Raw genomic sequence first — 18636 nt, 5'->3', positions numbered from 1 at the left:
AAAATAATCAAAGTAAACAGCAGAGTCTGTTGCATTTATCTAAACTAAGCTCTACTAAGGTGTGCGAAAAGAAAGAGCAAAATTAAGAAAAACAATGTTAGAACAAATATAAGTTCGTTTAACATGTTCATTGCCAATCAAGCGATATCGCGTGATGCGAGTTCTCACCAAACGGCCGATCACGCGTTATCGCGTGGACGTCGCTAACTAAATTAAAAAAAATTAAAAAAATTTGGCCACCACACGAAATTCCAATTTTCAGCTTGGCAATGAAAGTGTTAACTCTAACGTGGAGTCCCTTTTTCACTCGGCACTTGTGGAGAATATGTGGAATACTTTTCAAAATTAATGTGTTATGGAAGCAGAGAATTTAGGCAAAGTTTAAGAAATTAAATAACTGGTATCAGTAGATCATTTGAATCACTTAATATTGATTAATACCCGTATTCATTTGTATTATTGATCTTTTTTTTTTCCCTTTTTCCCTTGGTTCTCCACTTCTCCATCACAAGCATGAAATGGACCTCGAACTGGTGGGTGTGCGACATAATTTAGTTAGGAATAGAGTTTGGGGTTCGTGGAGTTTATACGATTGATTTCCTAGAAATATACGTCTTGGAGGGTCGGTAATACTGAAAATAAATCTATAAGATGAACAGATGGAGTCCGTGATTTAGTCTGAATGCTCCAGATATTTTAGAGCAGCGTTTCGCAGGTTTTTCCTACGACGGAACACTTCGCAAATCCTGAAATTTTCACGGAACACCTTAGTTATTTTGTAATGTATTAAAAAGTAATTAATAATTAATGAATAATTGATTATTATTATTTAATTAATAATTACTTGTTGATATATTACAAAATTAGTACACTTATGTACACGGTGTGACATGTTGACAAATATAAAATTACATTTAAATCAATTATCAGTCACTGGACTAAAAATCTTATAGCATATTGTAGCTTCCTCAGGACAACATAATTAAATTAATTTGTGCTGATTTTCATTGACAAATCCCATTCTGATCACCAAAAATTTATAACATTATTATAAGTACTTGCGAGTGAATGCAGACTTTTTCTCCTGTATGCTGGTAGCTTTCCCCTCCTTTTGCACATCCTGGAGATCGTTTTGTAGGGTGGAGGTGGATGAATCACTATCTGTTGTGTCACAAACACCTTCAATAGGAGATTTCTTAACACCAAAATTAAACAAAGTCCCTTGTCTCTTATTCATACTAAAATTAAAATCTGTAGGCCTATTACTTTTAAAAAAATCACGGCACTACGGTTTCGAAACAAGCACTTTCACCCTACAATACAAACTTGCGAATAAAGTATTCAGTATTACTAGATTTGAGAACCGGATACAGACTACTTTGATCTTCAATTTCAGTGGAAAAATTTTCTTTATACTTCCTTGCTGATTGGTCACTAACATTTGCAACACAGATGTTATTTCGTTCAGTTTTGAGAACAGAGGATACGCCACCCATTGTTGTAATCGACTTGCAGGCAATTATTATGTCATAAACAGCTGTATTCTCTTTCTCGAATGTTGAAAGGTTTCGATGTGTGAAAATTAACGATAATTCATGAATACTTCCACGTTTAAAAATACACGGCTTAGTCACTAACATTTGGTACACAGATGTTATTAGGTGTTCTGGGTCTGAGCTTTTCGACATATTCACGAATATTATTCTCCTCAGAATATTTCCACTATAAAATATTTATTCATGAAAAATGCTTAGAAAACTAAAATGGCAAATTCCAGGAGAACTTCTCGCGGAACACCATTTAGGAAACCCTGTTTTAGAGGGTTGGTGACGGTTGTAATAATGGCTGAAGTAATTAAGGCTGTAAGGACAGTTCAGCGTAAGAACTTTTTTTTGTGGGGGAGGGGGTAAAAATTTCGATTTTATGGGGTAAAAGAGCACCCCACAGCCGTATGAAATCAGCTGTGATTGCAATACGCTTATCCGGGAGTTCAAGATGAGATTCAAACATGAACCTTTCCACTCGTAGGGAAATTTTAAAGAGATTTACTTCTAATATAGAATTTGAAATCAATGGTTGTGAGAAGAAAGGCATCTCCAACAGCAAAACAGAAAGCAGAGTATTTTAAATATTAAAGAATTTGATACCAAGAAAGATTAAAGCTGATGACCGAACCGTTTGAAGATAGTGCCCTACTACACAAACACTGTCGCCATAATATAACAGTATTGATAAGAGATCGCTCAAATTGTATTTAGTTTCACGAAATACAATTTGAGCGATTCACAAGTGTCACGAAAAAATGTTGTGATGAATGTTGATCAAGAATCAACAGCATTATAAGCATATTAGTTTAGTAAAGTTAAGTAGCATATTTGAAAACGACATAGGATGTGACATAAACATAGTGCAGACAAAAAGGAAAATAAGCTATTATTATTATTAAAACACGTTACGATCAAGAAAGAATTAAAAATCAACTCCACTAAGAAGACTCATCAATAGGAAGCAAGATGACAAACAAACAAAACAGAAAAACTGAATGAACCGTCAAAAATAAACGGTGTAGGGCCTCAGTAGCTCAGTCAGTATAGACGAAGCCCGTTAGTCGGAAAGACCTGGGTTCCTTTCCGGTCCATAACGTGAGGAACCCTTAGCATTATTATTATTATTATTATTATTATTATTATTATTATTATTATTAAGAGAGACCTCCAGGGAGTCAGGGACTCATCGAGGGAGGCTACATACTACACACACCAGCTATCATACTTATTCTTGAATTCATTCGCTCTGCTTGCACTCACAACATCCAATAGCAATTCATTCCAAACACGCACCACCCTCTGAGAGAAAAATATAGCCCTCACCCTCTTCTTAGCGGCATTCATTCTCAGCTTCCAAGGAAGACCTTTCCCACCCACCATAAACTGAAAAATTCCATCAATTGAAATCCTGTTTGAGCCTTTCGGAAGTTTGTAAGTCTCAATCATATGACCCCCTCTTTCTCCTGTTTGCTAGTGCCTGCAATCTACAAATTCTCAATCTATCTTCATAATCAGTATTCCACAATCCTGGTATCATTTTTAACACTCTCCTTTGTACTCTCTCTCCAATATATCAGAATCACAACGGCAACCAGGAGACCAGACCTGCGCACAATAGTCCAAGTGAGGTCTTATCAAGGTCTTGTAAAGAGGCAAAATAACATCCTTATCTTTACATGTGAACGTTCGTTTCAGCACTGCAATTATCTTTTGGGTATTTAATTCGTAATCTTTGCCACCCCATGAACTTCAACTTCCTATCTATTAACACTCCAAGATCCCTAGCCTCATCAGTTTCTTCTAGCCTAATCGCACCAATATAATACGAAATTGAACATCTAATCACGCCGAAGTGAATGACTTTACCTTTACTGACATGAACTGACACCCATTTCCCCATGCCACATTTCCAGCCTATTCAATTCATTCTGCAAGAACTGCATATTAGCAGCATTCCTGATTATCCTACATATCTTTGCATCACCAGCAAATAGTTGTATGCGCTTTTCAAATCCTTCTCAATATCATTAATGTACATATCATTATCTGGTCTCTTTCGACTAAAGGTGAGTTAGCCGATCTCATACGGTGGTGGAGGGTTTTTTCGTTTTATATATATATATATATATATATATATATATATATATATATATATATACACTAAATCCCTCATTAGGGGGCTCAACCCCCCCCAAAAGGGATAGGGGAAAAAGAGGGGGGGACCCCATACGAATAAACAAATGATCTAATTGATTAAACATGATTGTCGTGAGGTGAGCGCGAAGAGTTATTCCATGTTTCAATTCAAGACTGCGCCACATTGACAAATGAATTATTCCTATATGTAATTCCTATTCTCACATCGACCGTGCATATAAACACACATTAAAATGAATCGTTACATACAGTACTTATTCTATTGGACTTTTATTGTATTGTAAATCGATTTTTTTTTTCTTTGTATGTTTTAAGAGGCTCTCTCTTAATTTTCACAATTCTAGGGATACAACGAGAGATCTAGATCTACAAGAACACAGGAGAGTACAGTCATCTTACACAATCCTTAATATTGAGGCGGTGAAGACATATTTGTGTGTAAATACTAATGGGAGTATTCATTATTTTCATGTTTTTACTAATCTTCCTGGGACGAACCCATCAGGTAGATTTTATCCCCAATCATCAAATTTATTATTTTTAAATTTACAATTAATTTTTATAAATTCATATACATATATTTTAAAATGAATTTACATATGCTAGTTTTCTTTTTATACACTTTAGGAAAGTTTTATATACAGGGTTGGTTTTATATGTGGCATTACCTTACTTTCTTACTTGCTTTTAAATCCGGAACATTATCCTCACAGAAGCTAATACGCCAATAAAATCTAAACCAAACCAAATACGGGAATACAAGGGATATTTGACGCCGGAGGTACACGCGCAAAATCCCATGGACACAAATATTTATTATAAATCTTGCGATCCACTGACCTTGGATTGGTTTACTATATTCCAAGAGAAATCTATCTTTAGAAGTCTGGCTAATGCCGACGATAGAGCTGTAAGTGAAGAAAGTTTTGCGAAAACTGTAGGTTGGTTTGCAGCATTATTTCTAAACATTCTTCATATACTTGCTTTTACTTACTTTACACAAAAGGTTTTTTTTTTTTCCAAAATGTTATTTAAATAAAAGTCAAGAGGAACACGAAATGATGAAACCAAAAACATATACAGTATGCATATGTTTTTGGTTTCATCATCTTCATTGTTTATTTTAAACACCGAAGTATAATAAGAACAAGGTGTCCTTGGCAGTTATCCCTTATATACTTGGATTCCCCCTCTAGCCATACTCTGGAAAAGGTAGTGGAAGCGAGATTTTAAGCTGACCCGGAAGCCTTCAGGTTCGGTTCGGTCTAGCAGCCAGTCTACAAATCCGTCATACCGGTCGATGAAAAGAATCTTGCCAGGCCAGCTAATAAATGCGATTCGCCCTTCTTTGTGATGCCTTTCACGTTGAACATCTGATTGTATTTCACTACGCATGATATGCTCAGTATTATCAGTTTTTCGCATCGCAGATATTATGTGGACATAATGGAAGATGAAATACAAATGTAAATCACCTGCGTTGATTGTATTGCCACTGTACAATCGTATCTTTATGTACTGAATAAATGCATTGACATTTTATAGAGATAGCAATAGGGAAACTTGTAAGATTTCACGGGAAAGCAGTATGTTAGGCAAACAACTGGAATTGGCGCGCTAAGCAACAGGAGGAAGATCTGCTGGTATACAGAATTCTCATACTTTTTTTTTGTTGTTTTAGAAATGAAGTGCACATCATACCCAAGGATTTTTAGTGCATCACTGCAACAGTACTTGGATATAAATTATTAAGGGTTTACTTTACTGACTTTGTTGAAAATAATGCATTTTTTTTCTCATATAAAACTGACATAACATTCTAGAAATTGTCGGGAGAGTTTCATGAAATAACGTGAATCGACTATATTAAAAATAAAGGAATGAACACTTTAATTGAGATCGTTATACTTAATGCAGGCATGTTTGCTTTGCGCATTTTCATAAGTAGCTTCCTTAGTTTGTAGTGGAGACTTCAACTCGATAGTTCTTTACTTTAGTTCTTTAGTATAATGGTTGTCCTTCCGCACAGGTGACTGTGATAAGTGTAGCCTAATACTTTTTGCTTTTAATGACAACCCAACCCACGAATGGTTGTGAACCCGTAATTTAGTACTATGTATGGGCTAAAGATTAATAAAAAAAAAAAATGCTCTAAAGAAGACCAAACATGAAACTCTTTCAATCCACTTCAGTCCTCCAAGCAGAATGATAGTCTCATACTAAGAGATGAAAATCTTCTATTACCATCACATGCACCACAAATATCCAATTACAGTGGAATTCGAGCCTGCAGTCTTCACTGAGACAGCGGAAGCATTATTCATGTTAACACCAAGGCTGGCATACCTATAACATTATGATTATGTTCTAACCTCAATCATTTGAACGTGCTTTATTCTATTCAAAGATATAAATACGATAACACTGTTCAGAGTTTACTGCCCTTACTTTGAACTGCTGACCAGAAGGAAGGCGGTTGGTCAGAGGACAGCTTTTGACCTAATTCATAATGGATTCAACGGTGCTTAAGGTCGCCATAGCTGTGTTAGTATGATAGCTTACTAAGAAATAACCAAGGCTATGTTGCATTGTGTTTGTGTATAATAATACGTTTTGAAGACTGATTTGTGTGGGGGAAATGAAAAACCTAAATTTCCAATTCAAAACTTATAATTTTCCCAGATTATCTAACTCAGACTATGGAAAGATCTTCAGTTCACGCAATATAAGTTCACGTTAAAAAATAAGGCTTGGAAAATAAAATCGGGGAACAATTTCTCTTTCTGTCGATTTCCCTTTCTTTCTTTCTATGGCTGAAATATTTGCGTGTATTTAATACGTTTTTTTTTTTATTTTCCTCTCATTGTATTAATAATTATGTATTAATTTCAGTCATTTCTCAGGTCTGCAATATAAGACCTAAAGAACCGCTGTTAATCCTTGTGTGCATCTCTATTGTCTCAGTAATAAGAATTTAACAATTGAATCCTTGAACGTGTACATTAAATGCAACAGCTTAGAAGAGAATATTCACTTACAGTCAGTACAAGTCACTTTGTAATAGCTTTGAAATGCTAAGCATTTGTACCTTAATATAGCCCATAATGAACTACATTAAAGTAGAAATCCCAATCTGAGTAAATACTAAAAATTTACACGCCAGGTTTTAAAGAATGTCATAAACCCAATACGTTGAAGGATCAACGTATTGGGTTTATTATATACTCTATATAATCTTTATATACTCTATCAGTTCTTCCTCTTTCACTACGCGTTATTCCCGCTTCCTATTTAGGGTCTGCGTGTTACTTAGATGCGACTTCTTGTTAATACCACTCCCAACCGACTTGTCGCCTAGTCTGCCGCTGGGAGGAGGGGGGGTATATTTTTGGCTGTAGAAAAATATATAAAAAATTTTTAGGCCCCGTGAAGACCGGGGCCGGTTTGCCTGATGAAAAACCCTACTGCCCGCGCCCAAGACCGGCTAACTAGGCTATGGCTGAGGAAGATCCTCAAGTTCCTCACGTCTTCGATGGGAATCGAACCTGGGACAATCCTTCCCCAGGCGTGTGGTTGCGAAGCGCAAAGCCACTAGGCTAATCCCAGTCAGCACAAAGGTTAAATGCTTCGAGTTTGTTTGTGACGTAGTACGGAAAGTTTCCAAGTGTTTCTTTTTAGTGCAAAGTTACTTTTCATCTCTTAGGGAAAAGTGAACTATCGGAATTTCAATGATAATATTTTCTTTACACGCCATTTGAAATCTTTTTCATAAACGCGTGGAAAATTATTTGGTTTTATTTGAAATTTATTTCATTTTCTAGAAAGAAATACGTTTGCTGCACGATATCTTTATGAATATACCTGTCAAATTTCGCAATTTTTAGATCCTTTCCCCCTTCTCAAGTGTGACATCATTTAACCCCCATGCTGAACACATGAAAAATAGTCTCAGAGAATTATTATTTTATGGCTATTTTAGCCTATTTTTGTTTAGGAGTACCCCTTTTTTATAATGTCTCAGAGAATATTTTTGTCACTTCTTAAAAGGGTGTGGGCTTTCTTTTCTTCCAAGAGAAGTGTTGCCAATATAATTTTATAGTCGATTTCGTATATAATATTGCTTAAATAACTTGCACAGACACTCCCCGACTTACGTAAGTTCCGACTCACGCAAATTATCCTGAAAGAGCTATAATGAGCCAAAAAAATGGCAAGTTATAAACACTTAAATAACCCATTTTCGCACGTCATTTAACGACAGTCTTCTGTAATACAAGCAGCCTAAATGGTGCCCCTACTGTTTTCTCAGTCTTGCTTTCAACACAGACGTGTTATATTTTTGATATTTTCATGCTGCATATTTACAGTTCAGAGATTTAAAAGAAATAAGCCACTTTTCAGTCATCTCTTCATAAGGGAGGTCAAACGGCCAAATATAAACATTTTTAAAAATGTTTCTATTTTCTCTTACTATTTATACAGTATTTTCTATTAATAATTACATATTGAAATCCAATCTGTGTGGGAATTCTATGAATGAAACTAATAGAAATCACCTTTAATGCACTATTGCGTACTCTTACTGTAAACACGTAAGCAATTGGGTATGATTAACAGGAGACAAGGTTAAATACGACTTACGTAAAATTCGAGTTACGCAAATTTTTGGGACGTAACTCGAGGAAACGTAGGTAAATGGAAGACAGCATGTATATTATTATATAATTCTTAGTGTTGATTATTCTACAAGTATTACTAATGCTTGTAGAGTAGGTGCTCAACCAGTCAATCCTGAAGAAATATTCGATTTCATTGTATTGTTAAAGTTATTCAGAAAAAAATAGTTTTCATTGAAGTAGAAAAGTTATGAAATATAGTTATGGCAACATTGGCGCATAAGAGTCAATAATAATAATAATAATAACAGCTTTTTATCCAATGTACTCAATATAAAAGACATAACGATATTTTTTAGTATAGACGAAGCCCTTTGGTCGGAAAGACCTGGGTTCGATTCCCGTCCATGACGTGAATCGTCTCTTTATCTGGTCTGTCTCTTTCGACTAAAGGTGAATTAGCCGATCTCATACGGAGGTTTTATCGTCCCTCAGAACAGACAAACCAGCCCCGTAAGCATACACTTCTACAGCTATAACACACTCCTGGAATAAAAAGTAACCAACCTATTCCATAAGGATTTCGGTTTCGAATGCCGACACGGTAAAGTGTGGGTCTAGGCGTGAGCGTAGATTAGGATTTATTAAATAGGACGGATAAACGTGGATGGATAAACATTTTAACAACTATTATTAACTCTTACTGTTATAATATTTAAAAACAGCTGATAATATTAACTGTCAGATTCCTTACTAATTTTAATAAACGGTTTAGACGCGTTTAGTATTCTTATTTTTAACTTACATTTATTATATATTCTACTTTTATGACATCGTATTTGTATTTTGTTCTTTTGCTATATGAGCGATCAACAAACAAATGGAAATTGAAAGTTCATTCCAGGCAAAAATTTAAAAATTAAGCAAGCATTGCTGTGGTAGATCATTTCGAGAATGAATCTTCTGTTCTTATCCATTTTGATTTCTTTCTATGGTGATATGGAATCCAACTGTACTGTCCTCCATTTCCAGAAACGATCAAAAACATAGAATAGAGGATTTTGTATTTATTCTGCAATTAAGTAATGTATCGATGACGCTATACTAATAGGCAATAGAATAACTTTCAAAAAGAGTAAGGAAAGAAGTGGATTATGGTTTCGATATGTACAGAACAACTCCCGGTTTGCAAAGAATGTATGAAAATTGTTAGTGAAACGTTTTCAATTTATCTTTTAGGTTATCTTCAGTTTTATATGGTACTAGATATGGAACTCTTACGCAACAGACTTAAAGATCATTTGAAAGCATCCTGTATATAACGAGAGTTCATGATCCTCCCAAATACCCTCTGACGTCAATTATCTCATTTGTACTTTGATAAGCTGATAAATTTTCTTATAATAACAGTATAATTTTCCAAGTGTGTAATTGAATAATGTAATCATTACATTTCAGATATATTGATTGTCAAGATGCGATCAAGTCTTAAAATTAAAGTTGAGTAAATGATCAGAGTAGCTTGCTCTTCTAAATAGAATACGAAGCTATATAATAGGAAAGCTGATTATTTCTTTCTTTCTTTTTTTCCTACCAGTTGTTCGTTTTCAAATAGCCTAAGGATTTTTAGTGATGACTAGGCCTCGAGATGATCGAGAAATACCTCCTCCCTATCTACTTGTTTTTCGACTGTCTGTTGCGTGTATTCAATGGTGAGTTCTTAGGCGGGGAGGGACCAGAGTGGGAAAACCTCATTACTACGAGATGAAACCGATTAACTCAAAACTCAGTAGAAATACCGCTAGCATTTATATTATTGATGGGATGTCATAGTAGTGTTCCTTTCTCCACCCAACTACCATGCCATCCCACTAATACAATCACTTATGATAGCTGCTTTTTTTCAGACATCTTGAAATTGCTTTCACTTATATTTTATTAAAATGTAGACACTGTACAATAAAATTAACAAATAACATTTAGATTTACTGATTAGCATTGGTAACTTTTATGTTATTCTTAAATCGAAAATAATTTCTGAGAATCTTGAAACTGCTGATGGCCATTGATCAACGGTGAAAGTTAATTTTAATTATAAGACGATAGTAAGTAGCAGTGATTCTGATGGTCAGGACTATAATTTAACGTTGTAAAATATTTTAAATTGAACTAACTACTACTGCCAATTTTCAAACATGAATGTGGTATAAAAGCACACGCACACACGCACACACATACACACACACCGTTCGGATTCGGTAGGTATTCTTTGTTTCAAGTAATCGTCTACTTAGATTCATTCTTTAACACACCTATTAGAAATATTTGAGGTTCGCAGAAATTGTTTTATAAATCTACAACATTCGCTCCTCTTGTGTGAAGAAATAAGTTGGCCAACTGTCTCGTGTACAACATTAGTTTTTTTTTTTCGTTTTTTTTTTTTTCAGGCTCTCATACACACTGATTTTTTATTTCAATTTGTTTTAAATTTCTTAATTTTGTCTTTCAAATTTAATTTTTATTAAAATTAACACACAAGGTTTATACCTTCATCATCATCATTATCAAACTAGTCATGTGCACCCTCTATGAGTGTACAGGATGAGGATATTATGTTAGCGCTAGATGAAAAGTTTGCATTATTGCTCACTCTTCCTCCAAATTATTCTGTTATGTCAGGCCTCCAATACTGTCAGATCTTATATATCCTACAAAGCTGTTCTAACTGCATCAATCTACCTAGATCTTGATCTTCCTCTAGATCGTTTCCCTACTGTCTTGGATCAAACACCTGTTTTGTTAACCTTTCCTCTCCCGTGTATTTAAGTGCCAGCATCACTTGAGATTAGCTCTGCTCGCAACGTCGAGTTTCTTGACAATATTCATGCTTGATACTAACAGAACTTAAATATTCAAGTTATTCAAATATCTGTAGCAAATTTTTTTTCATATGTCAAAATGTACTTGAGGGATCCTAAGAAACAATAAAGTAGTAAGCTTACCTGTTTGAAGATATACTTTCTTTCAGAAAGATACTGGGTCTGTGTCCTGCTGTTCCTTCTCCATCTGTAGAGTGAGAATCACTTAACATTGCCCCAGTACTCATTCTGGATGTGAGTTTTTTGAGCACATCGTCCATCGAACGTTTTCCGTGTCCACTACACGAAGGATGTGAAGCACTATTCTTGTCACTATGACCACTTAATCGAGACAAAGTATGAGCATCAGTGGTCACTGTCTGTGTGTCTGAACCCACCATACCATCACTGGAACTATAACACCCTTCTGAGTCATATTCCGAATCTGTAACAGTTTCGGAAAGAGCCGAAGACGTTGAAGAAATGCTCTGTAATAACCGATGTTTTCGACTGTGTGGTACAGTCAGTGTCTGACTATCACCATCACTGGTTAAGCTGTCACAGGTTGAATCACCATCGGTACTGAGTTTGTGCGCGTGTAACTCCCGTGTGGTAACACTGTCTTCCATTTCTGTAAGAGTACTCATGGAAGATCCACTAAGTCCACTAAATTGGTCGTTGCAACTTCGCACTTCAGGTGGGAATCTGAGGTTTTCCTCTGAACTCCTGTCCTGGTCGTCAACGTCACTTCCAGAATCTTCTAATGCACTGTTTAACTCATTTTTGGATAACTTTGATGGAAAACTTTTTCTTTTAGAGGACATCCTCCTTGAAAATAATATGTAAGAAAACTATATCACTACAATGCGATACAAATGGTATAAGAAAATTATATCACAAACATTATATATAAACATATAAACAACATTACCAAGTTAGAAGTTAACTATTCATAAGGCACATTTTTATTTACACAACGATGTCTTCTAAAATCTTAATGTGACTCATGTAGACTTTTTTTTTTTTATTTTTTTGGGGGAGATGGACCGAGCCCTTGATCCCTTCATCTGATTGAAGAAAATGTGTGGATGGAGTGTTATTGAGCTAAAAGCACTAGTCATGGCTGGGTAACGGCAATAGCCGAGCCTCAGTTAAAACTTCATTGGCTACTGAATAAGTAAAGCCATCTCTAAAAATTAGGCGATCCCCCAGACCACTGCCTACGAGTGACTGAAATACCTTCCAACTCAGTGTTGGTTCCACTCAGTGACAGGCACCTCCACCACTGAGCAGAACCGCTTCCAGGGAAAAGCATCAACCGACACAGTCCCTCATCGAGCCATGCCGGAGAACACCCTCCCCGGAGACTCAAAATGCTCTCTCAGCGCAAAACCCCGAAATCTAAGCCCCCCCCCCTCACCGTGAGCAAAATTTCGGAAGAAACCTGAAAGAGCGAAACTCAACGGGCAGGGTAACGGCAATGCCGAGCCTCAGTTAAACCTTCATTGGCTACAGCATTGCCATCCGTTACCCTGGGTAAACATTTCATAACTTCACATGTATGCACAAGTCCTTATAATGACTGGGGAGAAAGGGGAGAAGCAAGAATGCTTTTCATCTTCCCCATTATCTGTAGGGATAAGGTGTTATTGAGCTATTAAAGCTCTAATCATGGCAGGAAGGTAACAGCAATAGCCGAGCCTCAGTTAGAACTTCATTGGCTACTGTATAAGTAAAGCCATCTCTAAAAATAAGGACGATCCCTAGACCATTCAATAGTGGCTGAAAGACCGTCCAACTCAGCGTTGGCTCCACTCAGTGATGGGCTTCCCCACCACAGAGCAGAACCGCTCATATTGCACGGAAAAGCACCCACCGACACAGCCCCTCACCGGGCCATGCCAGAGAACACCCTCCCCCAGAGACTCAAAATGCTCTCTCAGGCAACCCCCCCCCCCTCACCGGGAGCAAACCTAAGAGAGCGAAACTCAGCTCCCAGGTGGTAACGGCAACAGCCGAGCTTCAGTTAGAACTTCATTGGCTACAGCATTACCATCCATTACCCTCCCAGGGTTTCATCCATCACCTCTTACACCACCGATCGACCTGTATGCACAAGTCCTTAAAAGGACTGGCTTAAAGGGGCGAAGCAAGAATGCTTTTCATATTCCCCATTGGGCTTATGAGCTCTGATCATGGCAGGAGGGTAACAGCAATAGCCAAGCCTCAGTTAGAACTTCATTGGTTACAGCATTGTCATCCATTACCCTCTAAGGGTATTAATCACCGCATCTCACGGTGGATCTCAACGATCTTCATGTATGCACAAGTCCTTATAAGGACTGGCTTAAAGGGGAAAAGCAAGAATGCTTTTTATCTTCCCCGTTATCTGTAGAGGACAGTGTAGGGATAAGGTGCTATTGAGCTATTAAAGCTCTGATCATGGCAGGAGGGTAACAGCAATAGCCGAGCCTCAGTTAGAACTTCATTGGCTACAGCATTGCTATCCATTACCCTCCAAGGGTATTAATCGCATCCTCCCTGTATGCACAAGTCCTTATAAGGAGTGGCTTAAAGGGGCGAAGCAAGAATGCTTTTCATCTTCCCCGTTATCTGTAGAGGACAGTGTAGGGATAAGGTGTTATTGAGCTATTAAAGCTCTGATCATGGCAGGAGGATAACAGCAATAGCCGAGCCTCAGTTAGAACTTCATTGGCTACAGCATTGCCATCCATTACCCTCCAAGGGTATAAATTCACCACCTCGATTTGCGCAAGTTAACATTAACATTAACATTTCTGGCTAGATGGGTGAAGCAAAATTGCTTTTCATATTCCCCTTTGTCTTATAATGGAAGAACTTTGAATGGAGTGTTTGTGAGCTATATGCTCGCCCATTGAGGGCAGTGAAGTTAGTTGCGTTCAGCTGAACTTAAAATAGATTTTGGTCTTTTAAATTTGTAGATTTCTTCTTCATTATATTCCGAGGCTTCCTTGATTAACGGGTTTGGATGGTTACTTGTCTTGGTAAAGAACTCAGCTAGATTTATGAGAAAGGAAGAGATATAAGGGATATTAACTTCTCTATGGATCTGGGTGTTTCTTATGAACCAGGGGGCATCCAGAATCATCCTCAGGCACTTATTCTGTAATCTCTGAAGTTTTAGAATGTTAGAATTTGCGGTGTGGCTCCAAGCTGGGGATGCGTAAGTGATAACCGGTCCAATTACCATCTTGTAAATTGTTAATTTTGTTTGCATGTCCAGTTTACTTTGTCTGTTGATCATAGGGTAGAGCTGTGCTAAGACGCTGGATATCTTTGAGGAAATGTAACTAATATGTTTGCTGAATAGGAGTTTACTATCAAGAATCACTCCAAGATATTTAACTTCAGTCTGCCATGGAATCTTTACTCCCAATAAATAAATATATCCTCCATGGTATGGATTTTCTTTCTAGTAAACAGTATTTGCACAAGTCCTTATAAGGACTGGCTTAAAGGGGCGAAGCAAGAATGCTTTTCATCTTCCCCGCTATGTGTAGAGGACAGTGTATGGTAAGGTGTTACTGAGCAATTGAAGCTCTGATCATGGCAGGAGGGTAACAGCAATAGTCGTGCCTCGGTTAGAACCTCATTGGCTACAGCATTGCCATCCATTACCCTCCAAGGGTATTGGATTGAATGAATCAATCACCGCATCTCACGGTCAAATTAATTGTAATATCATGATGTGGAATATTTAAAGGTATATCCTGTGTTTTTATAATTTTATAAAAGATTTGAAAAATTATTTCAAATAAAAGTTAAATTTGAAATAAAATATAAATTACAATGTAGTTTCTATTAGAAAAAAAATCATTTAATGGCTAATCCGTAAAAATCCTGTAAGCAGTATGAGTGAGGTCATATCAGTTTCAAGCTTTTTCAGATAGCCAATTCATATTATGTTCTACTGTTTTTTAGTACTAACATAATATTATATTTTATATTTAAACCATTTTATAATATATAAACTATTTATAATATCTAAATAAGTGCTACTCATCCAATTAAGTGCAGATAACGTTTCTTCCCTTATATATTAATACATCTAAACGTTTGAAGAGATAATTCTAAGAATATATTACATTTTTCTTCAGTCCTTAATCCTTAATTCCTTTAATCCAATAGAATAAGAGGTTAATTAGTTGACAAAATAAGAATTTTATAATATCAAAGAATTTTAACTTAGAAAATTCGCACCACTTAGAAAATCATAATTTCATTATTTTATTTAATTTTAATTTGCTTTGCCTGTCTTAAACGAAATCGATTTTCTCCACAAAGCTCAAGAGTAGAAATTAATTAACACAAACATCAAATAAGTTCGAATTCTTAGTTAAAATTTCATTGGTTTACTGTCTTTTAAATTATGGGAATATGTTACGTCATTTAATTGTTTAGATGCAAACTAAAATTATCCACTAGGTGGCAGTAGATTACTGCTTTGGATGATTCTTCAAAAATTTAGTGATGAAATCAGTATAATCCAGATGAGATGTAAATAAAAACTAATTCATATGAGTGCATCATTTGATAGCGTCGAATTATTTAGAAAATAGCCAATAGAATAATATGATATGATGTGGAATTATTCGGTTTTATACTGAGTGAATAATAATTTTAATTAAAAAGCTGCGAAAAATATTGGCTAGAAGGAAATTTGTCTAGTATTGAAGGCATTCAAATGCCTTGGCTAAAAAGCACTTGGAAAATATAAAGTTTTTTTTTTTTTAACCGTTAACCTAATAAAAACAATTCATATTAACTATCTTTAGATCTGCTGCACATCTCGCATGTTTGTTTGGTCACCTTAACAACATTGGTGAAATTATACTAACAAACAATGGTTGCTCTGGTTACCAGAATAAAAGAAGTGTTCTTGCTCCAAGTGAGGATTGTTAACGTCTATGAGGGACCTATCCATCCACCCTATCGTGAATCGACAGGTAGTAATGAACAGCTTAAATCAAGTAAGGAAGTTTAAGTTTGTTTGTTTTTTTAGTTTAATAGTTAGATTACATGCCAGAAAAGTTACATCATAGTGTGAATTTCTCACCTGTAGTGGGAAAAAATCAATTGTTGATCATGAATTCTGTGTCATTCGGTTCTTTTCTTTTTTTTATTTTAAAGGCAAATGGATTTTCGTTAGTCAACACCCTAATACTACTTATTAACGGTTGATTTTAGGTGATGCTAATAGAGGGCGCTGTCATAAGAATTATTATTATCTGTTGTGGATGAAATCGACGTTTAATTAGTACGCAAACTCTTAGTGATGATCAAATTGATCCAAGTGAGAGGAAGCCACTTACCTCGGTATGGAAACCAAAATTGCCAAGCCTTTCATAACAGTTGGGACCGAGCGAAAGTTTTTCACGGAGACACACATACACACAACAGGTTAAAATTACCAAATGGCGCGCGCTGTTCGACACAACCGTAGCAAAAAACGGAACTTCTTCCTACAATTAGCTTTCCCGTTCCGTCGCGCGTTAGCTTCCGCTGGATCGGGTGGGGAACATAACAAACGCAGACGTTAATAACCGCCGATACGCACGTCAACGGTGTACAGGTTCAAGTATTCGCGAAGTGAACCGAAGACGGGCGAAGGTGTCCAATGCCATTGTTTTGTGGTGCGAAGAACAAATCCCGACTTCGTGTCTCTCTGCATGTTGTCCAATCAGTGACGGCTCATAGCAAGGCGATCAGTTCGCTTACTGACAATGTTGCACGCGCGCGCGCGCGCGGTCCAGGAAAAGCTACGTTTACCACGTGTGGGACGCTGCTAGAGAGAGGAAAAACGGAAGTACTGCGTAATTTGATACCTCTCGCTCTGACCGCGTGGGTGAACAGAGCGCGACGTGAGAACACCCGATGAACTCATGAAGGATGAATATAACTTTGGTGGAATTATACCAAACAATAGTTACTATGGTTACCGGGATGCAAAAAGAAAGAAGTATTACTGTAGCTCCGTTTTAGGTTGTAGCTCCTTTTTGGTTGGTTTAACGTAATGTTAATTGACCCGAACGCTTTTAACTACTGTTAAGTGAGACTCAGATAATGAAAGCAAAAGTTTTTAGTTTGTTCGTGTTGGGATAACAACATGTTTTTGAATTTTAATAAGTGTTTCAATCTTTCATCAGTCTAGACAGACAGCTAATGAAAGAAATTACTATTCTCATGATAAACATCTTTAAATGTCCAAAAAAAAAAAAAAAAAAAGTACTAGGTGTGTTTCAATTTATCATAATATTAGATTCCATCAACAATCTTTGGTGAATAACAGATTTGTTTTAATGTAAAATTTAGTTGGAAATTGGCATCATTGTTACGTCTATGGCGACAAAATTAAAGACGGCATTACAGCTCTCGTGGTGATTTAATCAACAACTATGAACTAAGAATCTGCGCTACACTCAGCGGCGGGATGTACTAAGCGAACGACGCAACATCCTGATAATGGGGTGGTTTACGGACTACATAAAATTGCCCGACACGTAGCGGCTAGTCTATAAACCAATGCTCCCTTCTTGTCATTCATACGCCTTCCCGCACTTGAAGACGACTCAAATTTCCTAGGCGGCAAGGGACCTGCTGACGGCTTGCGGCACGATTTAAAAGAACCGTTGGCCACAGCCGCGTTAGTGAAGCGTGCACACCGTCACTTGGCCGGAGTGCGGCGACAGTGTTGATGTCGGAGCGTAATGACTAGGGTCATACAAGCGTAGAATTAGCTAGTCGTACAACCTTCCCGCTTCCCTTGGGGGTTGTCCCGCATATAAGACACCACACTCGAACGATCCCCGGCGTGATACCGCAAAGCAACATTCGTAAACGTTCTCCTCTGATGATGATGCAGCCAGATACTTGGTTGGAGACCGCCAGTTGAAGAGTTCGAGATCGCCTTCAGCACTGAATTGACTGATTATCATCTCACATCTCCACTTTCTTCTTTCCGGGTCACGTGCTCCCTAAATATACCCCTTACATTATTTTGTGTGTTTTGTGTGTGCGCAGAAAACAGCGACAGACACACACACACGAGACAAACAGCTTATTGCGTTCGCACATAGGTTGGAATTAAGAATATAAATCGTCACGTAGGAATGGACACTGAATTACATAGCAGACAGATAAATGACAGTTCTATCGATGATGCCAATAAGGAACAATTACACACTAGCAGACAGACAGATTTAAGTAATAGATACAAAATAACTAACAATCACGAACAGACGGTATTATACAATAGCCAGACAGCAGCAATTATATCAAAAATAGACAGAATTATATTCGTCGATGGATGGGTCAAAATAAGACATCGTTTCATACCTTAAAAAAAAATGCTTTATGAAATGATTAACTTATAAGAAGCGAATGACAAATATCTCAATAAAAAATTTTCAGTCAGTT

General features: G+C 36.8%; 1 protein-coding gene across 3 annotated transcripts in view; it reads right to left on the bottom strand.

The window, feature by feature from the left end:
- The window catches only part of LOC150105818 (uncharacterized), a 116894-nt gene that overhangs the window by 63102 nt on the left and 35156 nt on the right, over window positions 1-18636 (bottom strand). For 2 of the 3 annotated variants that reach the window (XM_090393604.1, XM_090393605.1), the window contains exons 1-2: window positions 16533-16651; window positions 11323-12006 (exon numbers count right to left, since the gene is read on the bottom strand). In XM_090393604.1, the coding sequence (XP_090249730.1) occupies window positions 11323-12006; window positions 16533-16609 (761 nt within the window). In that variant the 5' untranslated portion in view covers window positions 16610-16651. Of the gene's footprint in view, window positions 1-11322; window positions 12007-16532; window positions 16652-18636 lie in introns of those variants that run through there. The other variant, XM_090393606.1, reaches the window with a different exon arrangement.

The sequence above is a fragment of the Typopeltis vanoorti genome, chromosome 6, assembly GCF_054136105.1.
Source record: "Typopeltis vanoorti isolate ZY-2024b chromosome 6, IOZ_Tvanoo_1.0, whole genome shotgun sequence".
Classification (NCBI taxonomy): Eukaryota; Metazoa; Arthropoda; class Arachnida; order Uropygi; family Thelyphonidae; genus Typopeltis; species Typopeltis vanoorti.
This window is presented reverse-complemented; position numbering and strand designations above follow the sequence as displayed.